Source organism: Dioscorea cayenensis, chromosome 7 (assembly GCF_009730915.1).
Source record: "Dioscorea cayenensis subsp. rotundata cultivar TDr96_F1 chromosome 7, TDr96_F1_v2_PseudoChromosome.rev07_lg8_w22 25.fasta, whole genome shotgun sequence".
Classification (NCBI taxonomy): domain Eukaryota; kingdom Viridiplantae; phylum Streptophyta; class Magnoliopsida; order Dioscoreales; family Dioscoreaceae; genus Dioscorea; species Dioscorea cayenensis.
The window spans coordinates 17556324-17572340 of record NC_052477.1 but is presented as its reverse complement, the minus strand read 5'-3'; the positions used below and the strand labels follow the sequence as shown (position 1 = coordinate 17572340).

General features: G+C 33.5%; 1 protein-coding gene across 1 annotated transcript; it reads right to left on the bottom strand.

The window, feature by feature from the left end:
• Positions 1 to 6112: 6112 nt before the first annotated feature.
• LOC120264266 (probable E3 ubiquitin-protein ligase LUL4) lies at positions 6113 to 10725 on the bottom strand. Its single transcript, XM_039272066.1, has 3 exons — positions 10200 to 10725; positions 6603 to 7116; positions 6113 to 6471 (listed from the first exon to the last, which is right to left on the bottom strand). Exons 1-3 carry the CDS (start codon positions 10691 to 10693, stop codon positions 6355 to 6357), a joined length of 1125 nt encoding a protein of 374 aa, XP_039128000.1. The 5' UTR covers positions 10694 to 10725; the 3' UTR covers positions 6113 to 6354.
• Positions 10726 to 16017: the final 5292 nt, after the last annotated feature.

The following is a 16017-nucleotide window of genomic DNA, read 5'->3' as shown; positions in this document are numbered from 1 at the left end:
CATGGAACTCATCTATCAAACCGAGTTTTTCTTAATTTCTTTTTATTTTATTTATTGATGCTTAATTTAAACATCATGGGTTATAATCGAATATGAGTGAGTATATCTATATTTCTAGGGTTCAGGATTCGTCCCTTGATGAATAAAGAATATTTATATTGACTTTTCTTTCTACTTTGATTCTTAAATTCCATTTGACTTAATTCTTTGATACTTAATACTTGTGAATGTGATGGATCAAATATTTGCATGATGCTAGACAACAAAGGAAGGACTGGAAGGTGAATTACAGTGTTAGAAATCCTAGGATTAAGCATGAACCCATAGATTTGGATTTCTGGAAGGTCAATGGTTATCACAGAACTTAAGGGTCTAATTTGATTCAATTACAATTAAAGTAGGAGTTTATCTAAATTAGATATCTCGCTATATTTTGAAAGAAAATAGTGAGTACTTTATAATAAACCATCTTCAAACAATTAAGCATAATAAAGAAGGAATTATATAAGATCTTTTGTTTATTATTGCGATGAAACCCTAATCCTAGAACCCCTTAAATTCTAAAGTTCTCCCTCCTTGCCACTAGCCATAATTTAATAGTTTTAGTTTTAGTTACAGTTAGTTCTATTTATTTTCCTTATTCATTTTCGGATTTGTCTGGATAACCCTTAGTTGCAAGAAATTAGTAATAGACATCATAATCCTCATGGGAATGATATCTTATTTACTACTTGACGACCCCTGCACTTGTGGTACACATCAACCAACTTAGTAGTTTTTTTGCAATTCCCCCGAGGCGTACCATAAGAGGGGATGCTATAGCATGAAGCAGTCTTGTGGCATCTTGATAGCTTATTATCTAGGGAGACTTTTGGCTCACCATGGAGTTCTCTTGTTCCAATCTATCTCACTGGATCTGCACAATTGTTTATGGCTTGAATGACTGAAATTGTAAGCTCCATTTCTAGAATAAGATCTAATTAAGTAGAGGGTGATCCCTACTACCTGAGTCATTTGTTGGGATTTCAATGTGATTTTCTCAATACATGACAAGAACAGAGGGGACCCGAATTTGGAGGATATCTGCAATGCCTTCCTTCATGTTTAAGATCTTAACCTCTCATAACCACCGTTCCTCAGAAGAAAATTCACCTAATTAAACAACCAATCGGATCGCACTTGGGTTTGTCTAGACCGTTCTTTAATCCCTAAGACTTGGTTTTCATTGTTTCCTAGGTCCGTCCGACTCCCTTTACTTATACATGGATCGGATCATGTTTCCATTATCCTAGAAGAGGGCCCTCACACCCTCAGTCCTTGACAATTTAGGTACGAACTGGTATGGGAGACAACAAATGGTTTTAAGTAACTTAATTAAAGAATCATGGAATTCATAGACCTTCTTTGGTGGTGATGCTTTTATCTTCTCTAAAGAGCTAACCCACTTAAAACTCAAACTACTCAAGTGGGCAAAAGAGAATTTTGGATCGATCCCTTAACAAAAAAAAAACGTGCTCCTCAAATTGGGTTCCCGAGATACCTTCAAAGAATTGAGACAATTGTCCCCTGAAGAACTAGAAAGAAGTGAACATTCATGAAAATCTATCTTCCACACTCTGCCAAGAGGAAGTATATTGGAAACAAAGATCGAGATCAATGTGGCTCAAAAAAGGAGATGCAAATACAGAAATTTTCCATACAATGCTGAATAACTGTAGGAATAGCAACATCATTCCTTGGATGTGGAAAGATGGTACAACTGTGGAGGGTGATTTTAGGATTGATATAGCCTTTACTAATTTTTTCGCAACCTATTCAATAGTAAATAAGATTTTTGCTTCAAAGCCAACTAGCCTAGGCTATTTGAACACAAGGTTATCCTTAACCTTGTTGTGGTAGAAGCCCCATTTACATTGGTTGAGATTAAAAAAGCCACTTTTGACCTAGGGGGAGACAAAGCTCCAATTCTAGATGGGTTCTAGATGTTGTTCTTCCAAAAACACTTGACAATCATCCAACTCAATTTTAAATATGCCTATGAGAGGACTTCTATTGGGGAGAGGACTTCTGTTGCTCTTATCCCAAAAAATCTTAAGCCCTTGAAATAGCGCACTATCAACTAATTAGCTTGATCAACTCCTCCTTGAAAAATTTTCCCCAAGATTTTAGCAGAGTTGACTTAGTAGAATCATGGATGCAATAGTTGACCCCATCATAGCTATATAGCAACAAATTTCAGTGTTAAGAAACGTTAAATAGATGGACACATTCTCAAAGTTGACTTCTCCAAAGCCTTTGACATGGTGGATCTGGGAATTTCTTAAAGAAGTCCTTGCTTCACAAGGTTTTAAAAACTGATGGACTCGATTGGATTTCAAAGATTCTTAGTACCTCTAAGGCAAAAATCTTGATCAATGGACCCCAACTAGGTATGTTCGATAACAATGGGGTCTCAGGCAAGGTGACCCATTATTTCCTCTCCTTTTTGTCTTGGTGGTGGATCTGCTTAGTGCCATGTTTTATCACACTCTAGCATCCATAGCCTTATTTGGAGTCCCGCTTGGAATGTTTAGGAAGATGTGCCATCTACAATATGTTGATGATTTGCTCTTAAATACAACCAGAAATATTGAATATCTAAGGTTTTTTAAACTTATTGCACAAGTACACTCGTCAAAGGCATTTTATGTTTGCCCATCAACTTTCTTAAAAGCGGTCTATATCCCACTAAGCATGGCACTCTTCTCAACCTAGAATGCACAAGTACACTTAATTGTCTGGCAGCACAACTCTTGGTTACTTACTTCGGTATTCCAATTTCAAGTTGAAGCCCTTGATACCAAGACTAAATAACTCTCACACAAGTGATTAGGAAACATTTCACCTCCTGGAAGGTCCATTATATGTCTACTAGGGGAAGACTGATGTTGATCAACTCAGTGCTCTCTGCAATCCCCATGTACTGGATGCCAATATTCATACTACTAGTTTAGGTCAGTTAAGACATTAATCGAATCCGGATGGACTTCCTTTAGAATGGCAAAAATCTTACTCATTTAAAGTGTCGGCTCATTTCTTGATCACAAATTTGCAAATCTAGAGATTAGAGAAGATGGGGAGTAATAAACTTATAGGATTTCAATTAAGCCCTCTTTCGCAAATGGTTGTGGAAACTCTGCTTCAAAAGGACATGGTGTTGGTCACCAGTGGTCTCACAACTACTTAGAGTGTATAGAATTGCTTCTTCACACCTATCCAAATAGAAAATCATTTTTTTGGAAAGGCATTCTAAATTACCGACTGCTTTTCTCAAAGGGGTCTATTCAGTGTTAAAGGATGGCAAAACTACCATACTCTGACTTGATAAGTGGCTAGAGGGGAAATGAACCAAAGACATCTGGCAAGAAATTTTTGTAGAGGACAGAACCCCTTCATTACTATTTATGATCTTCTGCTGATGCAACCTGTCGTCCTCAATAATAACCTTCTTCCATACCTAGGTCATATCAACTCAATGATATATGAAAAATTAAACTTAATATCTTGGAGGTGGAGCTCAAATGAGACCTTTACGGTTAAATCCTTTTACACTTTTTTGAATGATGGTGGGGTGTAGTGTCCCCTTGGTAAACCTATGTGGAAAGGTGCTTGCCCTCTTAAAATTAAAGTCTTTAATTGGCTTGCGTGAGAGTGAAAATTCTAACCATGGATATCTTAGCTAAGCTTGGTTGTAATGGAATCTCAACGACTACTTGTTTACTTTGCCACGAGACAGAAGAGATAGTGGACCACCTACTGGTAACCTGCTAGTTTACTACTAGGATATGCTAGCATTTCGCTAGCATGTTCAATATCCTAAACATTCCTTCTACATTGAGAGAGATTTGGTCTTCATGAGAAAACTACATTTCAAATTTACATGGCCTTACGAACCTTCTCACTTAGCTAATTTGCTGGTCTATTTGGCTAGAAAGAAAATCTTATTTTCAATAGCACAATGCTTTCTCATCTTTCTATTATTTGTAAAATTAATTATTTGCTTATTACTTGGGTAAATGCAGCTCCAATCGCAAAAAAGACCAAGCTTGAGGAGATGCCTAATAATTAAAAGAAGCCTCAACTTTGTTAAGAATTCGTTGGTAACTCAAGAGACCCAGCTTGAACTGTGTGTTTCTAACTCATAAAGGGCTCCCACATGTCATCTTGATCTTGTGTTTTTCTTTTCTTTTCTTTCTTCTTTTTTGAGTCATGTAGTGCATTTTCTCCGTTTGTAGTCTTTTGTGTTTTGTTCTCCACTTTTTTTTTGGATTCATATCTGTTGTTTGTCTTTGCTATCCTTTTTTCTATTGGCCTTTGTAATTCCATTTAATTTTTTTTCATATATGTAAGTTATCCACTTTTCTCAAAAACAAAAAAAACAAAAACAAAAAAACAAAAACAAAAAATGGATAGGTCACCCTATATGTACTCCAAATCCCTAAATATACTTTGGAAGAGATCAAACCCTTTATTACCAGCCCCAATTACACTATCACTGCTGCAAGTTCAAAACAACAAAAATTTCGTTTATTTATTCTTTCTCGAAATTGAGTTCAGAAATTCAATAAAATTTTGATTATACTCAGTAAACACAACATATACCATTCTATTATATTAGAAAATATTATGTACACGTACACATATACCATCTAAACAATGACTACGCCGGCCTTGACTAATTCCATGTTATGATTTGTTTTTTCACAAGGAAATCTAATTATATAATAATCCCTGCTTAACCAAAGAAATATTAAAAAAAAAACATTTGTTTAGATAGCATTTTACCCTTGCATGAAATCCGTGCCGCAAATGCCAGTTTCATATTGTTAGTTACCTAACAAAAAAAAAGGATGGTATAAATTTTAAATGACACTAAAATTAAATTTTCTGATTAATAAAACTTAAAATTATTTAGATTATTTATTTCTCTCTTGCTCTACCTTAGGCAAGAGGTACCCATACATAGAAATGGCCACGGTTCAAGAACCGCCAGTTCTAGTTCCAAAAAACTTTGAACCTGAACCGAACTGTCCAGGCAAAGTTCGGTTCCAGTTTGGTTCAACGGTTTCAATTTGACGGTTCAAACAGTTCAGTCTATTTATTTATTTATTTATTTATTGCTATGCCGTTCACCTCCACCGTCCGATGAGCGAAGAAAATCACAGTAATTCCATCCCGTCTCAGAAGGAACTCCTCAAAAATCAGAAATGATCGAAGGCAGCAACCATGATCGCCTTCTCTATCACGTCAAAGATATCCAAGATCGAGCTACGGAAGAACCGTCTCCATTAATCCATCAAAGATGAACTCCCGGCCATCTCGCTGCCACTCAAGTTGCTCCTCCCTACCTTCTCCACCATCAGGTCGGGCTTCCACATCTATAGATCGATTCGTCCTGCCGCCCTCAGATAAAGATCTAGGATTAGGGTTTCATCGGAGGGGATTTAGGGTTTTCAAGTATTCAAGAGAGGGCCGGCCAAAAGAGAGAACAAATCAATAAAATAAAAACCTAATCAATTGGTTTAATTCAAATGTTCAGACCTAACCTAATTAGATGATTCAATTTCAGACCTAACCTAATCAGACATTTCACACATCTCAAAGTCTCAAACGATCAAACTTAATCAGATATCATAAATCATAACATTATTTTATATAATATATATATATATATATATATATAATTAAGGAATTTGATATTTTTGAATCTTTTGATTCAAGTGAAACCACTTGAAACCAACAATTTGAACCACCAATTCCACGGTTTTTAAATTTTTAAACCGGAACCGAACCTTATATGAAAATTCTGGTTCCGATTTCGGTTTTAGGCCATTTTCGGTTTTTTCGGTTCCGATTTTTGATGTACGGTTTGGTTCCCGTTCAGTTGGCAACGTCTACCTATACATACACCAATAAATAATGCTACCGTGTTGAAACTTGAAAGTACTCTAAATTTCAATGTAAGGCTGCCAAAAAGTAAAAAACATAATATGGTTCACAATTTTGCAATATGACTGCATTCAGATTATGCAAGCCCTAAAAGTGCGACAAATTCAAAAGAAGACATTTCAAATGAAAAGCAAGGACTGATGATAAACAACCAAAGAATATAAATCTTTATGAACAATAGTTATTGCCCTCAACGGAGGCAAAAACATTGAGTCATCTCACAAGATGATTTTGAACTCTTTAAAATGCCTTTATATTATAAATATACAGCAATCTAGCAAGAACCCAACTTTTTTTTTTTTAAAAGACAAGTATTTATATGCACAGGTAACTGCAAAAGATACAAAAGAAGCTGCCCAATTTGTATCATTGTTCAAACGTCCTCTTCACCTTAATCTCCATTAGTTTCTCAACTGGTTGGCGGCATATTGGACACTTGTTTGATTGCAACCTCAATGCTTTTGCACATTCACTGCACATACACTGAAAATACAACAAAGTTATCTAAGCTTGATGCTTTCAAACTTGCATGCAAGAGAGAAAATGGTGACCATATGATTGTTTTGCTAAGAAAAAGTAAAATGAGCGCAAAAAGAGGCAGTAGCAGTCTTTACCATATGCCTGCAAGGCAGCACCGCAGTGTCCCTTGGCTCAGACAAGCAAATTACGCATTCCTTCCCAATATCATCATCATTCTCATCATCATTACCATCAATTCCAGTCTCAACTGAACTTCCTATGCCAAAAATCTCTTGTAGTTCATAACGCTGACCATCAATCCACAAAATTTGCTTTACCACCTTCACTAGAAAGGCCCCATCAGCTTTCCTTTCAATGACGGCAAGAGTAATCTGTGCACGTGAAGCAGGTTTAGAATGGCTGGTTTCTTCAGGAGGAGGTTGTGGGGAAGCCTCAGCATAGATAACCAATGGGAACACATCGTCAGATGAAGGCTTTGAGAGATCATCAGATTCGAAGAACCCTAAATCAATTCCAGATCCTGAAGGCTGACAGAATTTCTGATGTACAGCCTTTTGGAAAGGTACATTTACAGGCATGTAGATATCAGGATATATTGGGGAGAAAGTGCAATCAGCACCTTCCTTGGCAAAGTAAAAGATGGTGACACTGTCATAACAAAGTAAAAAAAAAAATTAGTTGAAATGGTTGATAGAGAATAACTGTTGGGTATAATTCCTTAAACACCATTTCAAGTTAAGAAATACAACAACCCTCCTCAATATCTTAATTACTTCCCGGAATCCAATAACTAGACAAAACACAATTCCAAAAGTTTATTCTAATCAGATTTTCATTATCTATCAGATAGTCTTGAATTTCATGCATATAAGTTGAATAAAAGTTTTTATAATGCCTTTAACTTTCAGAATTATACACTCTAACCTTGTCAAGAAGCTTTTCCAAATTTTTTGTCCTTACATTGCAATTTAGCCATAAATTAACCAGTCAGCCACAAAATTGTTCAACCATGGCTGATTTCAGAGGATTCTAGCAAATAGGGGTATATTGCAGAAAACCAAAAATCACCATCTGACTATAAAGCAGCTTTGCCAGAAACAATTAACAACTAATTCAAAACTTAAAAACTATCAATACAATTACTTTTTGTTAGCATAGGAAGGTCAGAACAAGTTGATATAATCCTTAATTTATGTCCCCACAGTTTCTCTTTATTGGCAATATGGGAATGTGGAAAAGAAGGAAAAGAATGGAAAGATGGGTTTTTGGCAGTGTACCTCCTCTCTGGAGGAGGCAGCATGATGGAATATATTAGCTCAAAGGTAAAGCTTGATTCTACAGTTTCACCAATGGTACAGGTTCTAATGGTTCTTACCTAAATGCATAGTTCAGTGTGCTTATTACCAACAGAAGGGAGATGTGGATCATCCAACAAATAGAATCCTCTACTCCTTCAAACCAGTCTGATCCCAAACTTCTCAAGAAGATTGATGAGGTGATTCACCTATTAACCATCAATGCTCATGAGTATCACGCAATTTGAGGCAGTCATTGCTAGTTCACAAGGGATTTCTGATATCCTGTGCTATTTGGATTGAAGGGCAAGCTAGTGATCTTTTCCATATGGGCCCTCAACATAAAAATGCAACTCTCAATTATTACATCAAATAGCATAACCCTTATACTGTCCCCGCACAACCTTATTATTGCACTTGGGGGATTTTGGATGATGTTTACCATTTTTTAGTACATAATTTTTTAGCACAATTATGATATAAGGGATGGAACATAAAATTCACAATTCTAGCTCTGTAAGTTCCAAGTCTCACAACATGAGAAATTGCACTTTCAAGGGACCAATATTTTCCTTAGATCAGACTTGAATGACAATTAGAGGTGCAATCATAAAACTGACTCAGTCCTTTATGGTAAATTTATTACAAAGCAATAATGCCCAATTTGATAACCATAACAAGTTCAAATAGGAAAGAGAAGGATCTATTCATATGAAAGTGTGCCAATGCCATTAGAAGAGCACATAAACTTCCCTTATCAAGAATAAGGGATTACTCATGGTTGATGTATGACTAACAAAACCAATTTAGACCAATGTAAACCAATTAGTGCAAGTGAAGGTAAGTAAATAAGGTCAAAGAAGAACTTTTAGGGCATGTGGTCTCAATCGGGCAATGTGTTTATATACTCTACCTGAGGTTTTTGTCAAGACTTTAAGCTTTATTTCAAAATTTATATATTTTGCAGAAAGATCTGTGTGAAAGCTAACCACAACTTAAACGAGTAGTTGAAATTAGATGATCAAGTAGTCATTGTGAGATTTAAGTTGAGTAGCTTGATTTCCCAATTGAATGAAGGGTATCGTTGCTCTGACTATTTATGTCAAGTCCCTCAATTTCTTAGAAAAATATTTGCACCAACAACACAAGAGATACTAGATGGCAGAAATTACGCCACCAGTTACTAATCATGGTCATTTGAAATAGTCTAATTTCCTCAAGGTGCTAGGAGTTAGATGAGTTCCACACCACTATTTGATTGGAAAAAGAATTGAAAGTATAGTAAATAAAATAATACATTTCACTTTTTCAACAGCTATATACTTCCTCCATGATTATTTAGTGCACCCAAGGCTTGATAAGTCTACAATAGATTTCTAAATGAGAAGAAACTCACTGAAGCTACCAAAAAAAAAAAAAAAATTTACAGAAATCACACTACCAAAAGCCAACCAAACATTAATAAAGAATGGATTGCATTGCGACTTCTTAAACCTCTGATCCTCATTATTATAGCAGATGAACTAGTTCCAAAAATGATGGAGGTAATTCCTATACGGCTATATTTCAAACTCAGGCAGTATAATCCATCATGGCCATCTGCAATGGTCAAATATCCTCAAAACATAATTTTCCCCTATTGCTCTAGAGTTTAAATTAGTGTAACTAGTAGGTTCAGCACACAATTGTTAAACAAGGGGAAGAATGATCTGGAAAGGGTAACACGATGAATTCTTATACCTCAAAAGAAAATTAATCTGATTATTGAATTAGTTGTGGTCATGCTTGCAGGTTTACTTTTCTCAGAATAAAACCATAAATTGACCATAAGACCAAAGCTAAATTCAACAGGACGACCATGGGCAACAACATTAAATACACCTTTTTTTTTAAAAAAGAAAAAACAGTACATTATTCATTATAGTGAACACAAAATTGCAATTTTGAATAGACAAGTACAAGGGCCTTTATATGCATAAGAAAAAGTATTATTATTCAATTGATTGCCTCAATGACAAAATGCTCAGTTTTAAAGGCACCATAGTTTTCCTAACAAACTTCAACCTGTTTCTCCATTTTTTTTTAAACCTAGATGAGCCAACATCGAACCATGTTCATATAGCTTAGAGGCAGCAAAAACAATAAAGATGAGAGAACTAATCTACCAAAATTGTCAATAGAATGAGAGCAAAATATCCTCAAATGCCTTCCAACAACACATTTATCAGATTTTACTCCTCAATTCTCTGCCCTAATTAGCGCAACGCACAATAAAATAAAGAAGCAGTCAATTATCAAACATGAAACCAACCAATTCCCGAAAAACGCACAAAAGATCATAGACCTAAATCCCCAAACAACATGAACAACAAATACCAAAAGAAACCCCAAATCCAACCATAAGAATCAAAACCAGAGAAATCAAGAATCAATTACCTTCCATCGACCAAGGAATCATAGGTAAACGAGACAAGCTGGTGATCGGGGCTGTGCACATCCGGCTCAAGCTGGATCGTGTCCTTGTGGAGATTGACATCATTCTTGATGGTCTTGGCCTTCTGGTGCTCCACATAAGGGGGCGGAGGCGGCTGAGGAGGGGGCATGATCCAAGGCGATGAAGGACCCGAAGCAGACCCAGAAGGCCACCAGCTGGTGCCTTGGGCGCCCGGAAGGTACGCCGGGTAGCCAGATCGGCCGATGAAGGGGTTGTAGTATCGGATCGGGGGGCCATAGCTGGATGCCGGCTGCGGAGCGCAGTAGGGATAGGAAGCAGGAGCAGGAGCAGGAGGAGGAGGAGGAGGAGGAGGAGGCGGAGGAGGAGTAGCAGGAGGGGGAGGAGGAAGAGGAGGGTGGGAGGATGGAGAGAAGACGGAGGGCGGGTTTTGGTGGTAATACCCTGTTCTTCTTCGATTGCTTGAGGATTGACCCATTGGGTTCCAGCGAAGAAGAAGAAGAAGTTGAAGTTAGAGAGGTGTTGGGTTGATATGATGTGGTATTTTATTTAGTGGGTTAAATTATTTCTTGGTCCCATGAATAATTTTATTTTGACTGGTTAATCCAAAGTCTTTTATGTATTTTTTCATTTATATTTTTTAAAATTTATTTATATATTTTATAATCAGAATAAATAATTATTTTCATTATTCATCATGCATACTATATTGGACTCCCTTGTTTTTTTTTAAAACACCTATTATTGATAAGTTTCTATTTTTTCTCATGATTTTTATATATATATATTAATGTTAGATAATGTTTTGTTTATATTTAATTATTATGTAATGTCAATGTATTTGAGTGGTTGATGAGAATTTGATGATTAGAGCCCACCTGGTTCAAATTCCCATGGGTTGTAATGTTGAGTTTTTGATAATTAAAAACAAGTTTTTTTTTTTTTAAAAAAATTATTGAAAATTTTAAAAATTTTAAAAAGAATTAAAGGAAAAAATTAAATTGATAATGACGCATTGAAATTTCAAATTTTCAATAAAAATTTATGAATAATATTAATAAAATTTATAAAAAATAAATTAATAATTAAAAAATTAATTTTATAATGGGTTGCAATATTAAGTTTTTGATACTTTTACTAATTAAAAACAAGTTTTCTTATTTTCAACAAGTTGCTTAAATTTTAAAAAAAATTTAAGGAAAAAATTAAATTGATAATGAGGCATTGAAATTTCAAATTTTTAATAAAAATTTATGAATAATATTAATAAAAATTTATAAAAATAAATTAATAATTAAAAAATTAAGTTGATAATCGGTTGCAATATTAAGTTTTTGATACTTTTACTAATTAAAAAGCAAGTTTTCTTATTTTCAACAAGTTGCTTAAATTTTAAAAAAATTGAAGGAAAAAATTAAATTGATAATGAGGCATTGAAATTTCAAATTTTCAATAAAAATTTATGAATAATATTAATAAAATTTATAAAATAATTTAATAATTAAAAAAATTAAGTTGATAATGGGTTACAGTGTTAAGTTTTTGATACTTTTAATAAATTAACAAGTTTTCTTATTTTCAAAAAGTTGCCAAAATTTTAAATTTTATAAAAATTTAAGAAAAAAAAATTAAGTTGATAATGTGGCATTCAAATTTTAAATTTTCAATAAAAGTTTCTGAATAATATTAATAAAATTTATAAAAACAATTTAATAATTTTTAAAAAAATTAAGTTGATTATGTGGGCATGGCAAATATGAATTAGTTGTTATAATATAATAATATACATGTTAGAGTGAATGAATGATTGTTTAGTTGTCTTGTTGAACATAGTTGTTTTTTTAGTTAGATACATCATGACAACAATAGTAGTTGAAATTATAGTTAATGTTCTTGGTTTTCACTAAATGTATATTATTGAACTATTTTTACTGTAGATAATTATTTTATTTGATAATTATTTTACACTTTCACTTCAGCTTCCCTACCGGTAAGTTCTGGTTCCGCCACTGCCTAAGATTAACGGTTTGACCGTGTATCTTATCCATATTTTTTATAAAAATATATACTGTTAAATGTTATAATTAAATATAAAATTTTTAAAAATTTTATGAAGAGATATAGGATTGGTTTATATTCAAGTTTGGATTATCTTGGTTAAATTTTTATATATTTAAAATTACATATATAGATATATATATATATATATATACAAATCTGTTATTAAAAAATAAAATGTAATGTATTTAAATGAGGTTAAATTATTGGCCTAATGATGAAATGACAATTTATAAATAATAACCATTGGAAATTAACGTCTATAATAATAACAACAGTTTGGCCTAATTATAGACGTTAAAAAGAAGGAGGAGGAGGAGGAGGATCAGGAGCATGAAGACGGTTACATAAAATAAAATTATACCAAAATGCAATTCCATTGGAAATTAACGTCTATAATAATAACCGTTTCCCATTCAGGTCACTTCTCTCATCTGTGCTCTTTCTTCCTATCAAATCCTAGCCAATGAAAGAAATTTTCAACACGCATATGTTTAATGCTCCCCCTCTTTATTTATTTATCATAAAAATAGATAAATTATAATTTTATTAAATTAAAAAAAATAGTAGTTACAAAAAAGCAAAACTAAAATATAATGAAGGAACTAGATTAGGAGCAACAAGCTAACTGATAAACCATACTAAATACATAAAATTTAAAAAAAAACAATACAATTGACTAGTAGTTAAACTGCGAAAGTAAGACCTGCTAGAAACTAACAACAAAAAACAAACAAACATACTAGTAATATTCAGAAAACAAATAGCTATTTCCAATATCATTTCACCAGGATCAATGTTGAAAGAACAAAAAAGGTCAAAGCTTTGTTTCTTTGTAGAGATGGAGGTCTCCAACTTATTCTCTTGCCAATAGTTGGCATTTGGGTTATTGATATTATGAGAAGAAACATAAAAACAATTTTATTTAGAATTGAAATAAGGGGAGAGAACAATAATTAAAAAGTGCGAATATTCTGAGAAGAAACATAATTATTCAACACCCCAAAATCTTCTATAAACTGTTGTTCAATTCTCCCAATTGCCAACCTCTTAACATTCCTGCAAACCTTGTCAATAATGAATACTCCTAGATCCTTCCTCACCATTGTCATTTAATATTTGGGCTAAAATTCAAGGCATACAAGATATAATATCTCCAAATCTCCTAGCAACTATAGAAGCTATGCCCCTTTTGTTCTTATTGGCTCTAAGAATGCATGAATGTTCAGAGACATAATGTTTGGCAACATACTTTTTTTTGTACTGCACCATGAACATAGAATTATCCAAACACAATCCTTTGCAGAACATCTAGCTCTTACCCACTTTGCATCATTGTTTACATACTTGAACTCAAATCCCTTTTTGGATTGAGAAGTCAACAAGCTGATTCTTGAACATTTTCAGTTCTTTAAACCTATGATCAAGTCTAAAATTTTTTGATAGGCTTGCTAAGGATAAAAAAGTTGTTACTTGACATGTGCCTCACTGTATCATCTGTGTCAAAACTCCCGCTAGTGTCCACATAATGTCCGGGATCTAAGGAGTCAATGTAATTAGATTCATAGCCACTAACCTTTCATTGTCAATTACATGTGCTATACCTTCATTTTTAGGAAGTTTTCAACCTTCATAGGTCCTTCCTTCATCCTCATCCTCATTATCACTATGATCAGCATTCTTAGTTATTGTTTCCATCAATTTAATATATTTTGTGACTTGATCCCTAGCATTTTCCTTTCTTTATCAACATCTGAACTATAGTTAATAATCTACTCATTTGCAAGCATATTCTCATCATCTTCATAACACTCCCTCTTATTGTTCTTCTCCAAATCAAGTCAACATCATTTTTAGAATCAGATAATAGGACATTTGGCATGGTTTTTCCATATTTAACATCTAAAAACTCCTCATGGAAGTCTTCTTTGCAAGTACTCCTCAATTTTGCAACTAAGGCCATCACCCCCTCATCATCACAAATCTCCTTCAATTTTTCCTCCTTGTCTATTAAGAATAAACTCACTACCTTTTTAATATCATAACCTAGCTTCTTAAGATCTCCTATGAAGTCCTAATAACAAAGCATATCTGTGTCCACAACAAATTCCACCATTGTTCCATTGTCATATCTAAAATCTCCATCTCTAACCAATTTCCCTCCATGATGGTAGTTAATAAAGTTGGCATCCCAAGAAGCCATATGATTTGCAATAGAAAGAAAATGCAAAACAATCAAAATTCCATGCAAAAGAGCAACAACAACAACAACTATATTTAAGAAAGTCAATTCAAGATATGGAATTAATTATTGTCTTTCAAATATTTTAAGTATGTGCACATACATACATAACATACACTTATAAGCAAACCTAAGTCTAGAAAGGAATAAATTACACATAATAGAAAGGAACAAATTACTGTCAATTCAAGAAAATACTAACTCGGGGAAAAAATCATACTTGCTCAGTAATACCTGAAATTGCTAAAGGAATAGATAAGTGCTCAACTAGGAGTGTAAATTTATACTTGCATAATGTAATAAACAAGAAGCAAACCTAAGGGAAGAATGGAGACATTAACAACATTAAAGGGACCAATTTGGCCTTTTCATCATTAATGAATACAATCGACTCACAACTTGAAAAAGCAGATGTAAAGCTCCCAAAAATTTTTTAAAAAACAAACCCTAACTAGATTCACAATTAAAAATTTTTCTATTGCCCATATTTATATTAAAATAATTTAATTATTGAGTAATGAAATTTTAAATAGTTATTAATTAGTTACGGTAGATTGAAACAAAAATAAACTAAACGTTAAGGGTTAATATAAAAAGGGATAAGATGGAATTATATGGAATCAAAGCAAATCCTAGGGATTAATGTGAAATAAACAAATATCTATATATAGATATATTCTTAACCCTAAATCTATTCTCTTACTTTCCTCACAAAGCTGTCAATGTTCCCCATCTAGAGGGTTAGATCTATTGATGTTCAACATCGGTTAATAAGAGCAAGATAAGGGTGAAGTAGAGGGTGCGCAAACTTAGGTTTATCATTGGATAAGAGGTAAGTACTTGCTTATACTTGATTGTAGTTGTATGGTTGTTGCTTGGGTGATTGCTTTGTACGGAAATCTATGTTTGATCATGTTAATTTATAGATCTGTTTCGATTATTGGATTGAGAAATTGTTGTAAGTGCTTTCTTTATGCTTATATGAGATTGCATGTTTGATTGTGTTAATATATATATATATATGATTGAATTATTGAATCGAGCTATGTGGATGCATGTTTTGCCATGTGAATATATATATGATGAATTTATTTTGGATTGAGAGCTTACTTTATATGTATATATATATATATATATGATAGAGCGAGATCAATTTGTTGTTATGGTGTGAGATATGTCATAATAAGAAAATAGTGGATGAGTAGTGCTTGCCTTGTTTAGGTATGTTCTTTGGCCTAAAATAAAATAAAAAATAATAATTATGTTGTGTGTTGTGATCTTCCTTGCACCTATCCATATAGGTGATGATAGGGTATCATGGTACTGTGTCCATATAAGGTGACGATAATAATATTTGAGATTAATGAGATTGGGATGCATGCCCATATAGGTGACGATAGCATATGCATTGGGAGAGAAATATAACCATTAGACCATCAGACATACTTAGCTAGGTCAAGCGAGCCCTAATAAATCAAATTGAATAATTAATGGTGGCATAG

Bases quoted from the DNA above. Each gene is read 5' to 3' on its own strand.
- LOC120264266 (XM_039272066.1), bottom strand. From the start codon at position 10,693: ATGGGTCAATCCTCAAGCAATCGAAGAAGAACAGGGTATTACCACCAA. The intron at 7,117-10,199 runs GTAATTGATTCT...TTGTTATGACAG, and splicing joins GATTCCTTGGTCGATGGAAG to TGTCACCATCTTTTACTTTG. The intron at 6,472-6,602 runs GTAAAGACTGCT...TTGTATTTTCAG, and splicing joins TGCTGCCTTGCAGGCATATG to TGTATGTGCAGTGAATGTGC.